This window comes from Odocoileus virginianus, chromosome 3 (assembly GCF_023699985.2).
Source record: "Odocoileus virginianus isolate 20LAN1187 ecotype Illinois chromosome 3, Ovbor_1.2, whole genome shotgun sequence".
In the NCBI taxonomy this organism is placed as follows: Eukaryota; Metazoa; Chordata; class Mammalia; order Artiodactyla; family Cervidae; genus Odocoileus; species Odocoileus virginianus.
Window position 1 is genome coordinate 18,642,924 of NC_069676.1, and position 22,023 is coordinate 18,664,946.

Genomic DNA, 22,023 nt, shown 5'->3' on the forward strand with positions numbered 1-22,023 from the left:
TAGTCTCCTGAACACCCGCATTGTCCCGAGCCTTCTTAGGCCACCTCTGCCTTCTCACACATCTGTTTATTGATTGATTATTTATTCATTCCATCAATGCACATTCCTTCCCTTGCCCCTGAGCTGGACACCTCCCACCTCCTGGACCAGCCCAAGGGGTTGCCATTCTGTCCCTCAGTACCCTTATCTACAGTTCTGCCAGCGGGCCCCTTCTCTTTGCTCCTGGGTGCCCCTCATTTTGCCCAGCCGCTGGCTGCAGGGTGACCCTGGGGTTCTACAGCTTCATCCCGGAGAAGCCGACCCCACCCCCATTGCGTCCGTGGCAGCACTGTGTGTTTGCCAGGCGGCGATGTAGGGGCGGGGGTCTGAGCGGGGCCCGGAAGGGACTGTGCGCGCGCGACCGGGCGCGGGGCGGCGGTGACCTTGGCCCGGGGCGCGGGTCCCGGGGGAGGGGCGGAGCGCGGCTCCCGGCGGCGGGCGGGGACGGGCGGGGACGGGCGCGGGCGCGGGCGCGGCGGCGGCGAAGGCAGCTCGGGCGGGCGGCGGCAGGCGTGCGGGGGGCGGCGGCGCCCAAGCGGACACGGAGCCGGTCAGCAGCAGCCGCGGCGGCGCTGCAGGGACGAGCGTCCAGGTAGGTGGCCAGGGCGGGGGGCGGGGGGCACCGGGGCCCTCTGCATCACCCCGCGAGGCCCGCAGGTCCTCTCCCCGCGCGCCCCTCCTTTGTCTGAGCCCCACCCTCCGCGGCCGCGGGGCTGGGCCCTCCTCCCCGCCTAGCCCTCCACCGGAACCCCCTCCCCAGTCCGGCCGGGCCCTGGCTGGGCCTCCTTCCGCGCGCCCACCTTGGACAGCTCCCTTTTGGCATCACCCCTCCCCCACGGTACTGACCGGGAGCCCTTCGACCAAGCCAGCCCCTTCAGCTCACCGCAGCCCCTCCTCGGCCCCGCCGTCAGGGCCTCTCCAGGAGGAGTCAGGTGGGCCCCGAGCTGGTCTCTCCCGACCACACACCCATTCAGCCCTTCCGCTCCCTCTTCAAGCCAAGCCCCTCATCCAGGAGCCCCTCCTCCGGTGGAAACCCCCTCCCCCACCACTTAGATCCTCCTTGGGCCAAGGGGAGACCCTGGGCTGACCTCCCCCGACAGGCCCCTCTAGAGCAGGCCCTCTGTCATCAAACCCCTCATTGGTCAGGTAGTCCCTAAGTCAGACCCCCTTGGGGCAGCCAGTCCCTGCCCCCAGGCCCTCCCCTGAGCTGGGCCTGTTTTCTTGCACCTAAGGTCGCTCCAACCTTCCTCGCTGGACTCCAGGGCCCAGGACTAGGCAGATTCGTCTGGCCTGGGAGTCTCAAGGTGGGCTGCCTTGTACAGGGGAAGGACCCTAGGCCTTGCAGCCAACCAGGGCCAGTTTGAACCCTGCTCTGCTCCGCCACTTCTCTGCTGTGACCTTGAGCCTGTGCCACCCCCTCTGGAGCCTCGGTGCCCACGGCCCCCTCCTCCCCCCACCCCAGCCCAGGGGAGGTGATGGTGGGATTCAAATGGCACCCAAGGAGGCTCCTGGCATGGGTTTGGGGGTTATGGAACAGGGTTCCCAGTCAGAGATCCCAGGCCCCCATGGATCCCTCCTGGAGGACACCCCTGTGGACATGCCTGGAAGCCTGCTGGGGGGGTCTGCACTCAGCTCAAGGCAAGGGCTGGGTCGGGTCAGCCTAACCAATGGTTACCAGCCACCCCAGGTCCCTCGGCCAGTCTGGGCAGTGCCTGGCTGCCAAGTGCTGAGCCCACTTCTTGGGGTGCTCACCCAGGAGAGGGCAGTAACTGCAGAGCAGGCTGCCAGCCCCACCAGCCACTGCCCCCCAATGCTATGCATTTCACCAAGATGCCTAACAGTCCCCCACAAGTTAGAGCTGCTAAAGCTCCTACAAGTTTGCCTGGCACGTCATTTGTGAGGTCTATGTCAGCTGTTAGCTTCATTGCTGTCTTTTTCTGACAAACCTGGTACTTTTGATCACTGAGAACGTGCCTTCCCAACCTGCCACCACCCAGGTGCTTTACACCCTGGGTCCTTGAGATGGAGAATCATGTCTGTCCATCTTTACTGAGGGCTCTTGTGTGCCAGGCACCCGGCCAAGGGCTTTCTCCAGCATCTGGCACTCTTTGTCCCAGCACCTTCATGGAATGGGCGCTGCAACTTCTCACATTTCACAGATGGGAACACTGAGGCTCGGGGACGTCAATTTACTTACTGGAGTTTTCATTGCCAGCTCCATGTCACTGGGTCTTGAATACTACCTGCCCCCCCTCCAATACCTGAGGTCAGTAGCATGGCTGGGGGGGCAATCTTGCCATGTCTTCTCTATCTCATTGTAGAAACACCCCTCCATGCTGACAGACCCTCAGAGATGGCTGAGAGGAGGCAGGGAAGGGGTCTCTGCTGTTTCTATAGATAAGGATGCAGATGCTGGAGACAGGATTCCTGCCTTCTCACCCCCAGGCCACAGTTCTTCCCCCACCATCATCATTTTAGGAATTGCTGTGCTGTGTGACCTCCCGAGGTCACTGGACCTCTCTGAGCACAGAGGAGGGGACAGAGGATGAGAGGACTCCCTCGCAGAGAGTTCTGTTCCTACGGACACATCAGACCTGAGTGGCAGGCCAGACTGTAGTCTGGGTTTGGAGTTTAGGAAGTGGGGCTTTCTCTAAGCTAAGTTTAGTTTTCTCATCTACAACCTGGAAAACCAGCTTTATGATTTGCAAATATTTGGACCTCTCGCACCAGGATCACACTTAGGGGATGTGGGAAGGAGAGCAGCTTTAAAATGCAAGTTCCCAGGACTGTGGCCCTGGACCAGAGGATTCACTGCTTCCAAGGCTGAGGCCCTGCCATCTGCATTTTAAAGATACCCCACCATGCAGCTCCCATGGGCTTGAGGGAGAGCAGAGAGCCTGTGATGGTTGGAGACAGGCACCGCTTCACCTGTTTTGCAAAGGAGAAAACAGACTCAGGGTGGCAAAGCAGCTTGCCCCGGTCACAGACCCAGGGAAAAGCCAGTGCCTCCTGGGGGCTGGGGGAGCGCACAGGTGGAGGAAGCCATGGGTGTGCACCCCACGCCAGCATCTCCACGCTCCTTCCAGTCAGGTCTTTCCACACCCTGAAAGAAGCTCAAGCCCCAGATTTCATTGAGGGAAAGCAGACAGTCAGAGGGTGCGGCTCTGAATGGCAAAGTCAACCAGATCAATGGGGAGGCAGGAGAAATGCTGCCTCCTCCGAGAAGCCCACCCTTCCCACTCCCTCCCAACCTGGGTGGGCCTTTTGCATCTGACACTCCTCTCTGTGCAGGGTCGGTCTGGGGTTCTAGCAGCCACAGCTGCGAGCTCTCCCGGCCCCGCCCCCCACCCCCGCGTGGAAGATGCCTGAACAGAGCAACGACTACCGAGTGGTGGTGTTCGGGGCGGGCGGCGTGGGCAAGAGCTCGCTGGTGCTGCGCTTCGTCAAAGGCACATTCCGGGACACCTACATCCCCACCATTGAGGACACCTACCGGCAGGTCATCAGCTGCGACAAGAGTGTGTGCACGCTGCAGATCACTGACACCACAGGCAGTCACCAGTTTCCGGCCATGCAGCGGCTGTCCATCTCCAAGGGCCATGCCTTCATCTTGGTCTTCTCGGTCACCAGCAAGCAGTCGCTGGAGGAGTTGGGCCCCATCTACAAGCTCATCGTGCAGATCAAGGGCAGCGTGGAGGACATCCCCGTCATGCTGGTGGGCAACAAGTGCGACGAGACCCAGCGGGAGGTAGACACCCGCGAGGCCCAGGCTGTGGCCCAGGAGTGGAAGTGCGCCTTCATGGAAACTTCAGCCAAGATGAACTACAACGTCAAGGAGCTCTTCCAGGAGCTACTCACGCTGGAGACGCGCCGGAACATGAGCCTGAACATCGACGGCAAGCGCTCCAGCAAACAGAAGAGGACAGACCGCATCAAGGGCAAATGCGTCCTCATGTGAGCCCAGAGAGCCCGCCACCACCGCTGGCACCCCTTTGTCCCGGGCACGGGCCTCTCCCCAAGTCCTGTGCCCTCTTCCTCCTCCCTTTCTCCTCCTCTCCCGGCCTCCCTCCTATTTCTTCCACTTCTTTCCCTTCATCCACCATCTCCGGCGGGGAAACTGAGGCCTTGCCGAACCTGTGGCAGATCTGGGCTTGTGGCAACCCAGCTCTGTTGCATCACTCTGCGGTTCCCTCCTTCTTTGCCCTGACCCACCATCCTGTCTGTATCCCCAGAAGGCAAGTGCTGGAAGTGACCCCCATGATCTGCACGTGGGAAAACAGGCAGCGGGGGGGGGAAGCTGTTTGTCCCCATCTGGACTGAGGACGCCGGTTTTTTTCCCTATCTCCATGTCTGCCACTTCTGCCCTTCCCCTTGGGTCCCCCCATTAGATCACTGTGACCTTGCTGGGGAGGAGGGAGTTGAAATGCACATGGACCTCAGATTTTGTTTTCTCCTATTTGGTGTTTAATATACACTCCCCTCCCCCTTCCATCCCTCATGACCTCTGACCTGGGCCCCCCAACCCAGGTCCCAGACCACTCCTCTTGCCCCCATCTCCACAGCTTGGTGGGGGGCTTTGTGGGCTGGGTCTCAGGCTGCCAGGCAATAACCAAACAGGGCCCTCAGCAGTGCCCCACCAGCCCGGAATCCCACTCCACACCTGGCCTGGGCCTGGGGTGCAGGCAGAGGAGGCCCAGAACCGGCCAATGGCCACAGCACAACTCCAGGAGACTGTCTGGGATGAATATGGAGGGCCTTCCTGGACACAGCCCATGGACAGAGAGCGACACAGCTTGTCACCACTGAGCCTTGGGCAGGGAGTTGGGGAGGGGGAGCCGGACCCTGTCAGAGGCAGGCATCCGGACTCAGCGCTAGCAGGGTCCGTGGGGCTGGAGACAGAGCTCTGCCCAACCTGTTGCCTCCCACCTGCTAGGCCACGGGGGCTGCCCAGGAAGGCGTGTGTCCCGGAGTCAGGGTGTGCCTGCCACCCTGAGATTATGTTTTTGTAAGTGTCTAGATGACACCACACTCATGGGACCTGGTGAGGCTGTGTCGGCCAGTGTGAAGGTGACCTGTAGGCCTAGAGTGGGGTGGGGGGATCCCATGGGATGATAAACTGGGCACCTCAGTATGCTGAGCGGATGGCTTATGTCTAAGTGTGTATGGGGGGGGCTCCTGTGTGTGTGACAGTATGCAGTGTGACCACAATGTAGGGTGTATGGAGATGTGGGTCATGTGGTTACCAACAGGACTGGACACTTGTGATGGGTGACCTTGGCACCTGCAAGAGTGTGGCTGTACGTGGCTGCATTTTTGGGTGTGGGTGATGTGGTTTATTAATAGCGGAAAGCATTGGTAAACCATTTTGTCCTGACTGAGGAATGCCACACCTGTGTCACTCTGTAGTAAGGTGTCTCTCAGCCTAACATCTGTATCCATCAGGTGTTGCTAGGGAACACATGACCACAAACTCAGCAACTTTCAACAGCATGCATTTGTGGCCTCATCTGAAGGCATGATCAGGGATAGACCCATCCCAGCTCATGTGCTCGTGGCATCATTCAGTTGCCTGTGGTCTTGGGATGGAGGGTTTCAGCTGCCTGCTTCCTGGGCCTCTCCCTGGAGCCATTTAGCAGCACTGGTGTCATGAAGTGTGAAGAAGCTGTGTATGTGTGTGTGTGTGTGTGTGTGCATGCGCACATGTCAAAGAGAGGCCCTGTAGCTGTTGTCATGTGACCACGTGGACTGTATGTGGGTGAGAAGGACTGTTTGTGTCCATCTTGGTAGCAGTGTGTTTTTTGCCCTTGCATCTGTGTGGCTGTTCATTCCACAAATATTTACTGGGTACACTGTGTGTGTGTGTGCATATGCACATGTGTGTCACTGCCCGGCATGTGGACAGGCCCATGGAAGAACAGGTAACATCCTATCTGGGTATAGCTGAGCCCCCCTGGCCTGTGGTGGGTCCAGGGCCCACAGCAACTGGTGTTGACCCCTCCCACTTGAAGGTGCCAGAGAAAGTAGGGCTGGGCGGGGGTCTGCAGCCCTTTCTCAGGGACACACCCTGATAGCACAATCTCCCTGGGGCCCTGCCCGCCTCCAGGCCTCTCCTGCTCCAGGCCCTGCCCTGACCCTGGGGGACAGAGGGGTTCTGGGGACCGTGCCAGGCCATGCTTGCTGTGACCCCGCCCCTGCCCCTTTGCCCCCTCGCATGTGGGTGTCCCCCTGCCCCCCGTTGTGGGGGTCTGTGTAGCATTCACTCTAGAAATAGTCTTCCTGCAATAAAATCGTGGATTCCACATTCCCCACCAGTGTGCCTTCTTTGCGGGTGAGGAAGTCAGCTCGCCACCTGGAAAGGATGAGGGACCGGAAGGATGGGGAGGTGTGGGGCAGAGCTGAGGGAGGGGGCTGTGGGAAGAGCTTGGACTGCTGTGAACAAGGACTCTGGGGCACCGTGGGGACATTTCAGTGCTTCTCCTCTGTGGTCCCCACCAGAGATCTCACAGGCCCTGCTGGACCCAGTACTTACTGCAGTCAGTGGAGGGGCTCTGGCAGGCATGATGATCCCCATATTATGTGGGGGGAAAACCTGCAGGGCCTCAGCTTTCCCATCTGCTAGATGGCTCAGGACAGAATTTGCAAATTTATTTTTTTGAAACTTTATTTATTTGATTACACTGGGTCTTAGTTGCAGCACACGGGATCTTTAGTTGAGGCATGTGGGGTCTAGCTCAAACCCAGGCCCCTGGCACTGGCAGCTCAGAGTCTTAGCCACTGAACTACCAGGCAAGTCCCCAAGTTTGCCAATTGACAAGTGGGGCTGGGACTAGAGGGAAAAGCAATAAGATGTCCCCACAGTGCCCCAGGGTGAGGAGAATGAAGCTCTCTCCACGGGTGAGGGAAAAAAAATACTCAAGTCATCTTGGTATATATTTTAATGCAACACTTAATGCAAAGGAATCCATGATGAGCAAAACATCACTATTTGAAATAAAGGTAGGATCTGACAGGGCTGGGGTAGGGTAGCAAGGGAGCTGGTGTGCACAAACACAGAATCAAATCTTGTCTTTCTTTAAAACTGTAGTTATTTTGTTCACCATGGATTATTTCTGCATCTATTTTTAATTTTTAAAATATGACATTTATGGGGAATTCACTGCCAGTCCAGTGGTTAAGACTCTGAGCTTCCAATGCAAGGGGCACAGGTTTGATCCCTGATAGGGGAACTAAGATCCCACAAGCTGCACACCCTGTGGCCAAAAATTTAAAAAAAGACATTTATATAGTATTTATCTTGATGATGAATGTTTGGGGACACCCCTTTAGGTTCTGGATTTGAGAAAAGTGTCTCACTTCCCTTGCCCCAGTCCTGCCTGAATCTGTCTTTGGGGCCACTGGCAATCAGTCCCTTTACCTGACAGCTGAAGGAACTGCCAGACCTAATTTTTCAAGAGCTCCTGGAAATCTGAATTTCTTTTCATGAAACATCCTAGTTTTTCAATTTTGGCAACAAATTTAGAATTTTTACAGGATTTGGGGGCCACATCTTGCCTCGGGGCCCCCAGTTTGCCACCCTTGTTCAGACAGTAATTCCTCCTGAGGGACGGAGCTGGGGAGGAAGATGCAGTCCCCAGATCTCTGGTTCTGTCTGTGCACTGCAGGGTGTGAGCAGGGAGATTCCTGCGGGGATAACAGCAGCCCTGGGGGGCCCAGCTGGTAGGCCAGCAGTTCAGATCAGAGAGTAACAGTGTTGCACAAAGTTCCTGATGTCCCACAGTACAATGGCTTCATCCTCCTGTATGAGAAACTCTCCTCTCCATGACTGCTGTATACTTTTAGAGACACACCAAATGCTTCCCAACATCACCGGGGGAGCATGTCAACAATGCACACTCTGGGGGTCCAGTTGCCTTCAGGATTCTGGTTCATTCCATCTGGGTGAGGGCTAGTAAATGTAAATCTGCATTTTACAATCAAGACTCAGGATATTATGAAACCCTGGACAGGGTTGGGTGAATGACCTTGAGTTTGACCTCTCTGAGACTCAGTTTCCATCTCTGTAAAACGGGGATAATATCATTTTTCCTCCTAGCCTTATGCAGACCATTCAAGGAGAGGAAGCAGTTATTATCATTGTACAGAGGTCAAGCGACAGATCGGGAGGGGACGTTATTACCCCCAAGTGAGCTAGGATACGGATTTGAACCCTCTATCTTACCCGGGATTTGAACTGGCAAATCGCCTCGCTCTTCCTTTACGTCAGTCACCAAGTCACCTCTGAAATTCAGCTCGACCCTCGCGGAGCGGTCCACCACAACGTACCTATTTGCATATTAGCATAGTCCCGCCCCCCCACGCATTCTTCCCTTGCGGGTGGCCAGCCGAGGTGCCACTCAGCGCTCCGCCTCCTGGCCCCGCCCGTACCCCCACCCCGCCCTCTCTCCCAGGCGCACCCTACCCCGCTGCCTGCTCTGCGCCCCGCCCCCAGCCCTAGCTCTCTTTGCCCGGGCTCTCGATTGGCCGCGTCAGCCTCCAGTGCCCGCCTTCCGCCCGCTGGCCCTGCCTCCACAGAGGGGAGCGAGTGCTCGCCAGCCGGTGGTGGGTTCGGCTGTGCGGCGGGGCTGAGGCGGCCGCGGTGGCCCTAGCGCAGGTAAGGGCGCTTGCCGCCGCTATTCGGGCCTGGGTCTGGCACCCCCGCCTCAAGCCCCTGGGGCAGGGCGCGGCTGGGGCGGAGGGGAGGCCTGGGCGGCTGCGGGTTGGGGAATCCTGGAACGGCTCCGATTTGGCTCGGGACGGAGTTGGGGGTCTGGGTCTGTGAGGAGGCGCCCAGGATTCTGGGCGGGAGCTGAGGGTCGGGGTCTGTGGGGAGACACCGGGAATCCGGGCTGGAGTTGGGGGTCGGGGTCTGTGAGGAAGGACCAGGGATATGGGCTGAAGTTGGGGATCGGGGTCTGTGAGGAGACACCGGGGACCCGGGCTGGAGTTGGCGGTCCGGGTCTGTGAGGAGGCATTGGGGATCCGGGTTAGAGTTGGGGGTCAGGGTCTGTGGGGAGGGTCTGGGAATCCGGGCTGTAGTTGAAAGTCGGGGTCTGTGAGGAGGGTCTAGGAATCCGGGCTGTAGTTGAAAGTCGGGGTCTGTGAGGAGAGTCTGGGAATCCGAGCTGGAGTTGGGGGCCGGGGTTCCTGAAGATGGGCTGGGCCCTGGGTTGGGTTAGAGTTGGGGGTCTGGAGCTGGGGGTTGAAGGTTAGCTGGGGAGGGGGCTGCTGATGGAGTTGAGGGTTGGAGTCCCTTGAGGAAGAAGAGGCTGAGGCTGGGAATTTGGATTGGAGTTGGAGGTCGGGGTCCACTGAAAGGAGGCTGGGGATCTGAGCTGGGCTGGGTGGGGCTCTGTCATTGGAGTTGGGGATTGGGCTAGAGCTGAGGCTCCAGGGTAGCAGGGGAGTGGACTGCGATGGAGTTGGTGATGGTGGAGGAACTTGGGGTCAGGGTGAGCTGGCACAGGGTCAGAGACCAGACTTTGGGGGAACTGAGAGAAGTGGGGGGGAGGGTCAGGCTTCTTTCAGAAGGCATCTGATGGCTGTTGGGAGAAACAGAGTGTCTATGAAGGATGAGAGAGAGAGGAGAGTGGAGAGAGGTGGGCTAGAGGCTGGGAGACCACCCCTCCACCCCCGACCCCGCCAGGTGTTTTGCAAGAGGTTGACTATTCAGGAGGAAATGGAGGGGTCTAGGTTTGAAGTCAGTAATGAGGATAGTAGAAGGAAGTCGCCCCGCACTTTGACTAATCATCTGGTGTAGGCAGAGACCCCTTGGTAACTCACTGAGCTGCAGACAATGGATGCTGGACACACTGTTTGAGGTTTGTTTCTGGCGTGCAGGGCACAGAGGGGAAGTGGAAAGGCTTGTGTTGGTGGCTGAATTTTTCAGGAATTTGGGGAGTCAGAGTCAAGAATCAAAGTAGAAGTTTTGGGAACAATGATATTGAGGGAAGTGGGTGGCACTTGATTTTCCCTGTGAAGCGGGGGTTGCTCAGGGCTGGAATATGGGTGGGAGAAGACAGGTGTGATGAGCAGCAAAGAGCCTTCACATTGCTGGATGTCAGCGAGGCAAATGCCAAGTTCTCAAACTTGCTCAGTTGCAGGCTATGGTCTTGCACAGGTTGAGAGTGGAGTGGGCTCTGATAGGTGGGCCTGCCTTCTCCTGTCCCCTCTGACTGCTTTCTTGGCTGTGTCACCTCTGGGGGTTTAGTTTATTCCTCTGTAAAATGGGAGTAATAAAACTGGAGCAGGTACCTCACAGGATTGCTGCGAGGGTGAAACGAGGAGATGAGTGTACCTCGCACACTCCTGGCACATGGCAAGGATACGTGCATGTTGATAATAATGTTCTAAATTAAGGTTTATTGGGGGGGAGGAAGGTGGGTGGGTAGAATTACTGGGTTGTCAGGGAGGAGAGAGAAGAAATCACTTGGAGCTTGATTTCAGTCCCTCAATCTTGGGGTGCACATAAGAATCCCTTCTGGAGTTTTAAAAAAAGAATCTGCAAAAAAATTTTTTTCTTCACATTATTAAAAATGAGGGGAAAACAACAATGACAAAGGACAAGTCTACCTGGATCTGCCTGGATTCTGAAGCTTTATCAAGGAACAAGCACATCTATTTAAGAGAAAGGTTCTTGGGTCATTCTGATGAAGTGTACCCCACAGGAACCATTAGAATGTGTGCCCCGAAGGGGGCCACTGGACCACAATTATATGCTCTTTAAATACATGAGCTTTACATGGGACTTCCCACTCTGCCTTCCAGTGCAGGGGGCGTGAGTTCAACTCCTGATTGAGGAATTAAGATCCCACATGCTGCACACTGTGGCCAAAAAATAAACTAATAAAAATAAATATACGAGATTTATAAGTTGACTTCCTGTGATGGGCCAAGGTCTTTCCACTTGGCAGTGCTCATAAACAGTGCACTGATGGTCTTAATGTCAGGTCATCCTTTGTGGGGGGCCATCCTGGGCCCTGTGGAGTGAGGAGCAGCATCCTTGGCCCCATCCACTCAATGCTAGGAGCACCTCCCCACCAGTGTGACAATGACAGATATCCCCAGATATTGCCCCCTGTCCCTAGGGGGCAGAATCACCCCTAGTGGAAACCCCCTGTTGGAAACAAAACTAAGTTATTTTCTCCTTTAAATATCTCATCTCGCCTTTCACCCTTGGGAAGTATGGCCATTCAGATTTGGGTTAGTTTTTATGTCATCTTGTGTTCTTTTGAGAGGAGAAAAAAAAAATCACACCACTTTTAGAAAAATTTAGAAATGCTGAATTCTTTCTAGGTGGGTCTTTCATGTGGCTTTTGACACTTCTACTGGTTTTGAGTATGGGATTAACTCAGCTGCCAGCACTGAAAGAAGCCAACATTTGTGATTGTTTTCCTTGGTTGTAACTGAGTACAGGCGTCTTCCTCAGAAGCTTGAGTTCTTCAGATGGTTCTTGGTCTTTTACTGAAAATGATTGTAATCAGTGCCTTTGCTTTCTGCTCCATGTTTCATAAAGGCCAGGGCCCTATAGTTTGAAGGGAAAGACAACTGAATATGAATTACCCTGACACAGTAAGCTTTTTGCTTACTGAATGGAGGCATTTTTTTGGGTACACCCTGTAGTAGTGTAAAAAGCGCCTTCTTCCCTTCAAGGTGTCATTACAAGTTTTCTCATTTGCATTTGGTAATAAATAATTATCTTTAAAATAGTATTTTCTGGGGCATTTGTGTATGTGTTATTTTTTGTGGGGGGGCTGTGCCATGGGTCATGCGGGATCTTAGTTCCCCGACCAAGGGTTGAACCCATAGCCCCTGCTGTGGAAGCTCAGAGTCTTAACCACTGGACCTCCAGGGAAGTCCTGGGCAATTAAATACTTGAGACTCCTTTGTAGTTTCTTACAGAAGCGTGGTTGGGCCTGGCCTCCATGATTTTGGAACTTTCTGGAGCTTTCTAGAGGGGATGGTTCCCAGGACAGTTGTGTGATTGCAGGGTGTGGACACGAACTTCTTCTCTTTCCATTGCTTCCCTACAGGTGGCTGTGTCTTCACAGCCCAAGGATGATCAGCCGAGCTGTGTCTTTGTTCTGGGAAGGTTTGTCTTCTTCAGTCTTCTGTCCTTGACGATGTCAAGGTTCACCATGTTCAATGCTCACTTCAATAGCTCTGGACCTCACTTTTCACCACTTCTCTTATGCTCCCCTTGGGCATGGCCTCTCTTTCTCTCTTCAGGGTCTAGAAGAAAGGTGGGTGACTTGTCCCAGCTGCTCAGTTCCCGCCATCTCCTCTTCCATCCTGTGACGTTGCTTCTTGTCCCGCTAGCTGGCGGGCAAGGGGGCTGGTGGGCCGCTCTGAGACTCTTCTCGGAAAAGTACTAGTTCTCCTGGTGGGTACGGACGTGTCTGACTCTTTGCAACCCCATGGACGGTAGCCCACCAGGTTCCTCTGTCCATGGGATTTTCCAGGCAAGAATACTGGAATGGGAAAAAAAAAAGAATACTGGAATGGGTTGCCACTTCCTTCTCCAGGGGATCTTCTCCAACCCAGGGATCAAATCTGAGTCTCCTGAGTTTCTTGTTTTTCTTTTCTTTTCTCTTCTTCATTTTTGTTTGCATTTCTTGCATTGGCAGGCAGATTCTTTACCACTGTGCCACCTGGGAAGCAAGTTCTCCTAGAGAACCTTGCAAAGGGAAAAAGTCTTACTGCTTATTTCTTAAATGGAGGTACAATTGCCATATCATAAAACTCAGCCACTTTAGCACACACTTCAGTTTTTTTGTAAGTTTATGAGTTTTGCAACTATCTCCATAAACCTGACTTAGAACCTTCCAGTACTCCAGTAAGACCTCCATCCCCTTGAGCAGTCACCCCCAACCCCCTAGCCCCTGACCACGAGGAACCCACTCTCAGTGTCTGTGGATTAGCCTGTTCTGGGCATTTCCCATCAGTGGAATCACACCCTGTGTGTCCTTCTGTGTCTGCTTCTCTCATTGCGTGTCGTGTTCTCAGGGTCTGTCCACGTGATAGTGAGTGTCAGGGCTTCTCCTTTTCATGGCTGAGTGACGTTCCCATGTGAAAGGACACATGTGTTTATCTGTTCACTTGTTGGTGGACACCTGGGCTGCTCCTGCGTTTTGGCGGTGAAGAATCGGTCTGCTGTGTCAATGGCTTTTTTCTTTCCTGAGCATTTGACAGCCCTTCAAACTAAAGCTCCATAGTGGGGGGTCGTTCAGGCATGAGCCCTCGGGTTCTGTTTTTCTTTCTCTTGTCTGCATTTCTTCCCTTCTTGAGTTAAATGCTTCCCTGTTTCTTTCTCGGAACATCCTAGCTGGCAGATAGATCAGCCTCTAGTATCTCCTGCTCTGGTGGGTTGACCCTCACCCCCACCATAACCAGAATCTTCTATCTAAAGCTGAGATTGGTTCATCATTTTCCCTGCCATCTTCATCAACTCATCACCCACTTGACAAAATCAAATTGCTCCCCCTGTGGGGAGTTGGCCCCACCCCACCTTCGGGCTGACCTTCACTTTGACTCCAGGAACAGCCCCTCCTGCTCTGCCCACCCAGCGCATGCCCTCAGCTTTCCTGGATGGTGCAGTTTGCTGTCTCCTTTGTCTGAAACCTTCCTTCCTTCCTTCCTCTCCCCAACAAAGGCTGGTTGTGTGCCTATTTTAAGCTTCAGACTGGGTGCCAGGCGCCGGGAGCACCACGTGAATGAAACGCTTGTGTGTGTGTGGGGGGCGGTGTGGAGACGGGCCCCTGGGGCCATCCTGTCCCTGGCTCGGCTCTCTGAGTCAGGGTCCCTGGAAGGTGGTGGGGCTGGGGGCCCAGGGCTGTGTATTTCATTAGCTTCCCAGGTGTGCAGTGAGAGGAAGCAGTCTTTCAGGGCACCGAGACGTGGGGGTGACACCTGTGCCCAGGACATCAAGGGAAGAGGACAGAGAGAAGGTCTGTGCTGAGAAGTTTGCTAGGAGACAGGTTGGGGGTGAGGGTGCAGTCATCATGGGCAAAATCTCCCTCCTCCCCAGCACTCTGGACAGCAGGCCTGGTCATCCTGTCTGGGGGGGCCCTCCTGGGCACCGTGCCTGTGGAGCAGCCTCCCAGCCCCTGCCCCCTGCATGCCAGATGTAGTGCCAAGGGAGAAAGACTGAATTTGTAGAAATTTCTCCTTTTTTGGAATTTCTGAAAGTTAATTGTTTGGAGATGATAAAATACAAAAAAGTGACCCATCTTTGCTGCATGACAATTAGTTGAGAGTCTGCTTTTCATAACCATGGGTGTGGGTGGGTGTGTACATGTGTTTTCCGCACCTCTGTGCTGACATGAGGAGGTGCCAGGGCGAGGGGCCAGGTGAATCTGGGATGCAAATGAATCTGCAACCTGCCTGGTAGCTTCGTGATGGTGACCACTGGTCACATCTTGTCCTTTGTTGTCAAGGTCATGACCTCGGCCCCTGCCTTCTGAAGAAACCCCTTAATTTAGTGGACTAAAAAGTCAAGAGAAATCAAAGACAGGAGGTGAATCAGGCCAAGTCTATGTAGCTCCCAGGCTGGACAAACAGGTGGTTGCTAGGGGATGGGGCAGGGTGGGGGGAGGTTGAGAAATAAGGCGCCAACCCTACCAACCTTGTCTTTGGGTAATTGTGTGACTTTCTTGGGGCCCCTGTTACAAAGCACCACAGACCACGTGGCCTGAAGCAACAGAAATCTCTCTTTTCCCAGTCCTAGAGGTCAGAAGTCTGCAATCCTTGTGGACAGAGCCATGCTCCCCCTGGGGCCCCCAGAGCAGGGGCTCTCTTGCCTCTTCTGGCTTCTGGAAGGTGGTGTGTGTGTGTACGTGTGTGCTCAGTCCCTCAGTCGTGTCCGACTCTTTGAGACCCTTTGGACTGTAGCCCGCCAGGCTCCTCTGTCCATGGGATTTTCCAGGCAAGGATACTAGAGTGTGTTGCCAGTTCCTTCTACAGGGGATCTTCCCGAGCCAGGGATCAAACCCACATCTCCCTTCGTCTCCTGCATTGCAATCAGAGTCTTTACCACTGAGCCAACTGGTAAAGTCAAATCTCTCTTCCTCTGAGAAGGGAAACCCTTCTGAAAGATGGTGGTTGCCAGCAACCCCTAGTGCCCGGTGGCTCACAGACATATTACTCTGGTCTCTGCCCCTGTTGTCACATGGCCTTCACCCTATATGTCTGTCAGAGAAAACCCAATGCTGGACAGTAGTTACAACAGTAAAAACAAGAGTTTACCCAGAAATGATTGCAATGGGGAAAAGAAAGGTCATTTTAGAACTGGACTCCACTCTGAATACAGTGCAGACCAGTGGCAATGAGTAGCCAAGGAGCAGGTGAAGGTCAGGGGATGGAAGATTGCTAAGAGGAAGCACTGGGGGAATTCTGGATAAGGGATCTCTCAGATTCCGGGTACAGACATTAGCTGGGGGAGGGGCTGAGGAGCCCAGTGAAGTATGGGGGTGATCAGATGTAGAAATTGGGGGGAATTTCAGTCCATCAACTTAGAAGGATTCTTGCTGAAATTGTACATTGTAGAGATGAACATGGGACCCAAACGTCAAGGCCCCATTGAAAAGTTCAAGATAGCCTGAGTAGAACTGGTTAAGGAGAGAATCTGTATTAAGCCTCACGTGTGTCCACATTTCCCTCTTCTGAGAACGCCAGCTGTTGAGTCAGGGCCACCCTACTCCATGTGACCTCTCTTTAGCTCAGTGGCACCCCCAGAGACACTATTTCCAGATCAGGTCCCATTCCCAGCCACCAGGCTTAGGAAGCGTGCTTATCTTTGGTGGAAGGGGTACACAGTGTACCCCATACCCCCTAGAAAGGGGCCACCCTTGCAAGGTGAGAGTCAGCTTTTTGGGGGGCCCTCTGATCCTAGTTGCTAAATGCCCCCCGGCCCTGCCTCACCCCGTTCCCTCTTTCTCAACACCGGAAAAGTCAACATTTGCACCATTGCACAGAAAATGGAGAACTTGGGGCCAACTGGGCCCCTGGGAGGAAGTGGGAGTTTTCAAGCTCACTGGGACAGAGAGGTAGAGGAGGTCACAGGTGACCTTGCAGCCCCAGGGAAGTTCTTGGTTGTTTGTCATCTGCAGGACACCTGTCTTGGCTGTCTTCCTGGTTGAAATGAAAGTATAAGTGTTAGTCACTCAGTCGTGTCCAAAAAGTGTTAGTTGCTCGGTCTTGTCCAACTCTTTGTGACCCCATGGACTATAACCCACCAGGCTCCTCTGTCCATGGAATTCTCAGGCAAGAATACCGGAGTGGGTTGCCATTTCTTCCTCCATGGGATCTTCCTGACCCAAGGATCAAACCTGGGTCTCCTGCATTGCAGGCAGATCCTTTACCATCTGAGCCACCAGGGAAGTCCCCTTCCAGGTTGTGCAGATCCAATGAAGCATCTCCAGAAGGAGGTGGGAGGAGTTCTCTGTAAATATTAGCTGTTGTTGTTATTGACATGGTGGTTTTGATTAAGGCAAGGTCTCTCCTCCTTGGCACTGAGTACTGCGAGACCAAGTCATCTGCTGTGGGGTCGTCCTGGGTGCTGTGGGGGGAGGGGTGGCCTCCCAGGCCTCCACCCATTCAATGACAGGAGCACCTAGTCCTGAGGACCACAGATGCCCCAGTCATGGCCCAGCATCCCCTGGGAGGAGGCAGAATCATCTTCTGATGGAAACCATTGGCTTAACTATTTCTAATAAGATTTTATGATTCTATGATTGCACTAAAGTAAGAAGATATTTTTCCATAAATAACTTTATTTATTTATTTTTGGCTGTACTGGGTCTCCTTGCTGCGAGCAGGCTTTATCTAGTTGCAGCGAGTGGGGACCACTCTCTAGTTGCCATGTGCAGACTTCTCTTTGTGGCGGCTTCTCTTGTTTGCGAAGGCGTGGGGACTTCAGTAGCTGTGGTGCATGGAGTTAGTTGCTCCAAAGTATGTGGGATCTCCCTGGATCAGGGATTGAGCCCATATCCCCTGCATTGGCATGTGAATTCTTATCCATTGTGCTACCAGGGAAGTTCGATTTTTTTTTTTTGATAAACTTTCTTTTTTAGAGCAGTTTTAAGTTCACAGTAAAACTGAGCAGAAGGAACAGATGTTTCCCCATATGCCCCTACCCCCCACCTGTGCACAGCCTCCCCATCATCAAAATTCCCCACCAGTGGGACATTCATTATAATCAATAGACCTGCATGGACCTGTCATTATCACCCAATGTCAGTAGTTGATCAGAGGGTTCATTCTTGGTCTTGTATGTTGTACGCATTGAGACAAATGTACACTGACATGAATCCACCATGAGAGAATAGTTTCACTGCCCTGAAAATCTTCTGTGCTCTGCCAATTCATTGCTCCCTCCCCAGTATTTTGTTTTTATGGGAAAGGAGCTAAGAACAACTTAGTAACTTCGAGTGCCTGTTGGGAAAGGTCTAACTCGATACCGTGTGGAGTTTTACATGAATCATTCCTCTACATTCTCCACTCCCCAAAGCCATGCTGTCCAACAGAAAGAGGGCTGAGCCTCAAATGTCATTTTATTTTTAAAAAGTTTGTTTTGTTGAAGTATAGTTGATTTACAGTGTTGTGTCAATTCCTGCTGTATAGCTAAGTGATGCAGTTATAAATACATATATATATATAATTTTTCATATTCTTTTCCATTATGGTTTACCACAGGATATTAAATAGAGTTCCCTGGTCTGTGCAATAGGACCTTGTTGTTTATCCATCCTGTATATAATAGTTTGCATCTGCTCACCCCAAACTCCCAATCCTTCCTTCCCCCATCCCTCTCCTCCTTGGCAACCACATGTCTGTTCTCTATGTCAGTCATAATTTTATTTTTTAATACTTTTATTGACATCTCATCCTCTATTGCCCGCTTCTCCTCTTGCCTTCAAATCTTTCCCAGCATCAGGGTCTTTTCCAGTGAGTCAACTCTTCACATCAGGTAGCCAAAGCATTAAAGCTTCAGCTTCAGCATTAGTCTTTCCAATGAATATTCAGGGTTGATTTCCTTTAGGGACTGACTGGTTTCCTTTAGGATTGATTTCCTTTAGGATTGATCTTCTTGCTGTCCAAAGGACTCTCAAGAGTCTTTTCTAGCACCATAGTTCAAAAGCATCAATTCTCTGGTGCTCAGCCTTCTTTATGGTTCCATTCTTGCATCTGTACATTGACTACTGGAAAAAACCATAGATTTGATGATGTGACCTTTGTCTCTGCTTTTTAATACACTGTCTAGGTTTGTCATGGCTTTTCTTCCAGGGAGCAAGCAGTGTTGCCTCTGATGCTACTTAGTTAGGAGCTTGGATTCCCATAGCCTTCTGGGTGGGCAGGGGTTAATGATTTGGGAACAAATGTATGGAATGATTATATTTCCCATAGCATCATGCCCTACTGATATGGATCACTGATTTTTAAAAATGTACAAATGTGAAACTTTGTTTATAAATGTCTGTGCTCATAGCTTTTACATTATAAATCCCCCAAAGTATGTAAAGTAAATTAAAACAGATGCAATGAACACATATTCAGTTAAACTCTTATAATGTCAGGTTCTGGGTGTTTTGTAGAATGATGTTCCAGGAGTCACAGTTTGCCAGGCAAAGCGTCCCAGAGCGAGCTTGGAAGAGGCTGGGTTGACATGAAAACTAAAGCTTCCTGCCCTTGGCTGGGCGCCCACAACAGGGTTCCTTGCTCAGCAACTGCTGAACATAGCAACGCCTTTCTCTTTAGGTTGAGAAACTGACAGATTAATTCTTCCAGGCTGACTTTTAAATACTTGAGGCAAGCATGAGAAATGGAATTTTTTTTTCCCCTCAAATTGCTGCTTAATGAAATGCAGAGTTGTTTTTGACTTGAATGATCAATAACAGTGGGGTTGGTGGGGCTTTGTGGATGAGCTGGGCATTTGTTGTTTAAAAAGATAGATTGGCTTCTCTCTATCTCTCTTTGTCTTTGTCTCTCTGTCTCTCTTTTTCTGTCACTTTCTTCCTGTCTCTTTCTGTCTCCCTTTTTCTGTCTCTCACTCTCTCTGTCTGTCTGTGTATTTCTCTCTTTGTCTCTCTGTATCTCTCTGTCTCTCTTTCTCTCTTATCAGACATGTCCAGGAGCCTCTCTGGTATTGTGTGAAGAAAAACTGAAACACATCCAGTGCTGTTCACAAACCTCAGGTGTGTGTTCAGGTTTGGGGTGATGAAAGACAGGGGGCCAGTGTTCTGGAAACTTGGGTTCCAGTCTCGGCTCCATCTCTGATTTCCAAATTGTCAAAGTCCCCCCACTCCTCTGGGCCTCCACTTCCCTCGCTGTGAAATGGGTGCAGGATAAGCTGGTACCCACACCCGCTGCTCTGGTACCACCACTAGCATCCCACATGTCGTCTCTAGGAAAGATAGTGGACTGAGTTTTGAGATCTATCTCTTCTCTTTTTTTTAATTCTATTGAAGGATAGCTAATTTAAGTGTTGCGTCTATCTCTGCTGTACGACAAAGTGACTCAGCCGTAATGTATACATTCTCGCTCACATTCCTTTCCATTATAGTTTATTTCAGGATATTGAATATAGTTCCCTGTGCTCTACAGTAGGACCTTGTTTATTTGTCCTATATATGCTAGTTTGTATCTATCTGCTAATCCCAAACTCCTTGTTTCCTTTTTCTTTAAATTAACTCTTTATCTTGGACTAATTGCAGATGTCCAGAAGGGTCACAGAGGTAGTAGAGACCATCCCGGTTGCCCTCCGCCCAGTTCCTCCCACCCCAGCACCCTTCCTCTCTAGAGCGCCTTGGCCACCCCCAGAGCTCAGTGCGTGTGCATCACCATTGACTCAGGCCCGCACTAAGTTTGGATTTCATTGGCTTCCCCTGATGTCCTTTTCTGCCCCAGCCCCACTCCAGGATCCCACGTGACATTCAGTTGTCACATTTCCTTAGCCGCTCTGAGTGGTGACAGTTCTCTGACTTTCCTTTTCATGCCTGGACAGCCGTGAGGAGGCCGGGTTAGGAGTTTTGCAAGACATCTCTCCGTCTGGGTTTGTGTGATGCTTTTCTCATGATTAGATCAAAGTCATGGGTTTGGGAAAGAACACACCGACCTGAGTGCCTTCTCAACACGTTCCAGTGTCCCTGACACCCACATGGCTTCACCCAGATGTTAACCTTGATTACCTGTCCCCCCCGCCCAGGCTACATAGAGGCCTGGGTTAGTCTCCTCAGACCCCCAGAACACCTCAGTGTGTTCCCAGTCCGATGCCAGATCCTTCACCCTCTGTGCTGAGAACTTTAAAAAAAAAAATTTATTTATTTATTGGGCTGCCTCAGGTCTTAGTTGCCGTATGTGGAATCCTCCATCTTCATTGTAGCAAGCGAGATCTTTAATTGTAGCATGTGAGATCTAGTTCCCTGACCAGGCTGCTTGCATTGGGAGCATAGAGTCTTAGCCACTGGACCACTGGGAAAGTCCTTGCACTGTGAACTTTGCATACAGTCTTTGCAGCATGATGTCAGCTTTCTCTTGGTTCAGTTGTACTCAATGAAGGCTGTGTTCCTGGAGATGAAACTGAGGAGTTGACAGCTCATCATCTTGCATGTGTGGCTGCAGACACTGCAGGATGTTGGGGAGACATGTCTTCATATTACTGTGAGACACATGGGCCCCACACATCCCAAATCCATGCATGTGGGTTGGGGGACTCGGGCTCACTGCTGGTGACTGAAATCTCAGTGGAAGCCTGCCTAAGGGTTCTGGCCCAGTTTTGGGAAGGTACCGTGTTCTGATCAAAGGAGGTGAGTGAAGTCACTCAGTCGTGTCCGACTCTTTGCGACCCCATGGATAGTAGCCTACCAGGCTTCTCCATCCATGGGATTTTCCAGGCAAGAGTACCAGAGTGGGTTGCCATTTCCCTCTCCATCAAAAGAGGGGGAGCTTTGAAACCCCAGGGGAGAGTTTTGGCCCAGGCAGCCCAAGACTTGGAAGCCCCGTGAAGCTGCTGCTGTTCCTACCCTCTTGCCCCGTCTCCCAGAGCCACACCCTGAGTGCTGGTTCACATGTGGGCAGAGTGTCTGGCCAAAGCAGAAGGCTGCTGAAAATCAGGCTGCTTTCTGGGGAGGTGTTTGGCGTGTCCTTTGAAAGTGAAACTGGAGCCCCTGGGAGGTGTCCTGAGAGAAGGCAGGCAGGAGTTGCTCCTGCTCTGGGGTTTGAATGGAGCCCTTTGTTGAGTCAAAGCCTTTTTCTCAGTGGCCTCTTTACTCAGCCCACAGAGGCGGGATGGTGCCAGGGGTGGGGGTAGTGACCATCCGTGCTGCCTGTCTCCTGTCATCCTAAGGGAGGGCTCTGCCGGTCACAGTAGTTTTTGGAAATCAAAAATTAGTTTATCACACTAAACTTTCTCCAGTCCACCTTTCTCCCCCCTCCCCCAACCCCCAGCCATCTCTCTGCTCAGCGCTGCATGAGTTTCCTAACTCACCTCCTTGCATCCACTTCAACCCACTCTGATTTGCTTTGTTTTTTCATTGTGGTGAATTACGTGTCACATTAAATTCACTGCTTTAACTGTTTTTAGGTGCACAGTTCAGTAACATTAAGTACATTCACGCTATTATGCAACCATTCTCCCCCTGTCCTCCATCTACCTGGCACCTCTTCATCTTCTAAATTTGAAACTGTCCCTGTTAAACACTCACCGCACCATCCCCTCCTGAGCCCCTGACAGTCGTGAACCCACTCCCTGTATCTGTGGATCTGCCTGTTCTGGACGTTTCCCATCAGTGGAATCACACCCTGTGTGTCCTTCTGTGTCTACTTCTCTCACTGAGCATCGTGTTCTCAGAGTCTGTCCACTTTCATAGTTTAGAGCAGAATCGTGTTCCATCATATGCGTCTGTTGTGTCTTGATGCCTTCATCTGTCAGTGGGCACTGGGGGTGATTCCACT

General features: G+C 52.4%; 2 protein-coding genes across 3 annotated transcripts in view; both read left to right on the top strand.

Annotated features, from left to right (window-relative positions):
• Positions 1–481: 481 nt before the first annotated feature.
• On the top strand, positions 482–6,343 carry DIRAS1 (DIRAS family GTPase 1). The gene is made up of 2 exons (XM_020895281.2): positions 482–631; positions 3,331–6,343. Exon 2 carries the CDS (start codon positions 3,401–3,403, stop codon positions 3,995–3,997), a length of 597 nt encoding a protein of 198 aa, XP_020750940.1. The 5' UTR covers positions 482–631; positions 3,331–3,400; the 3' UTR covers positions 3,998–6,343.
• A 2,238-nt stretch (positions 6,344–8,581) lies between these two features.
• The window catches only part of GNG7 (G protein subunit gamma 7), a 137,196-nt gene continuing 123,754 nt past the window's right edge, over positions 8,582–22,023 (top strand). For both annotated transcript variants that reach the window (XM_020895395.2, XM_020895396.2), the window contains exon 1: positions 8,582–8,689. The gene's annotated coding sequence lies outside the window, so the exon portion shown is untranslated. The remainder of the gene's footprint in view (positions 8,690–22,023) is intronic.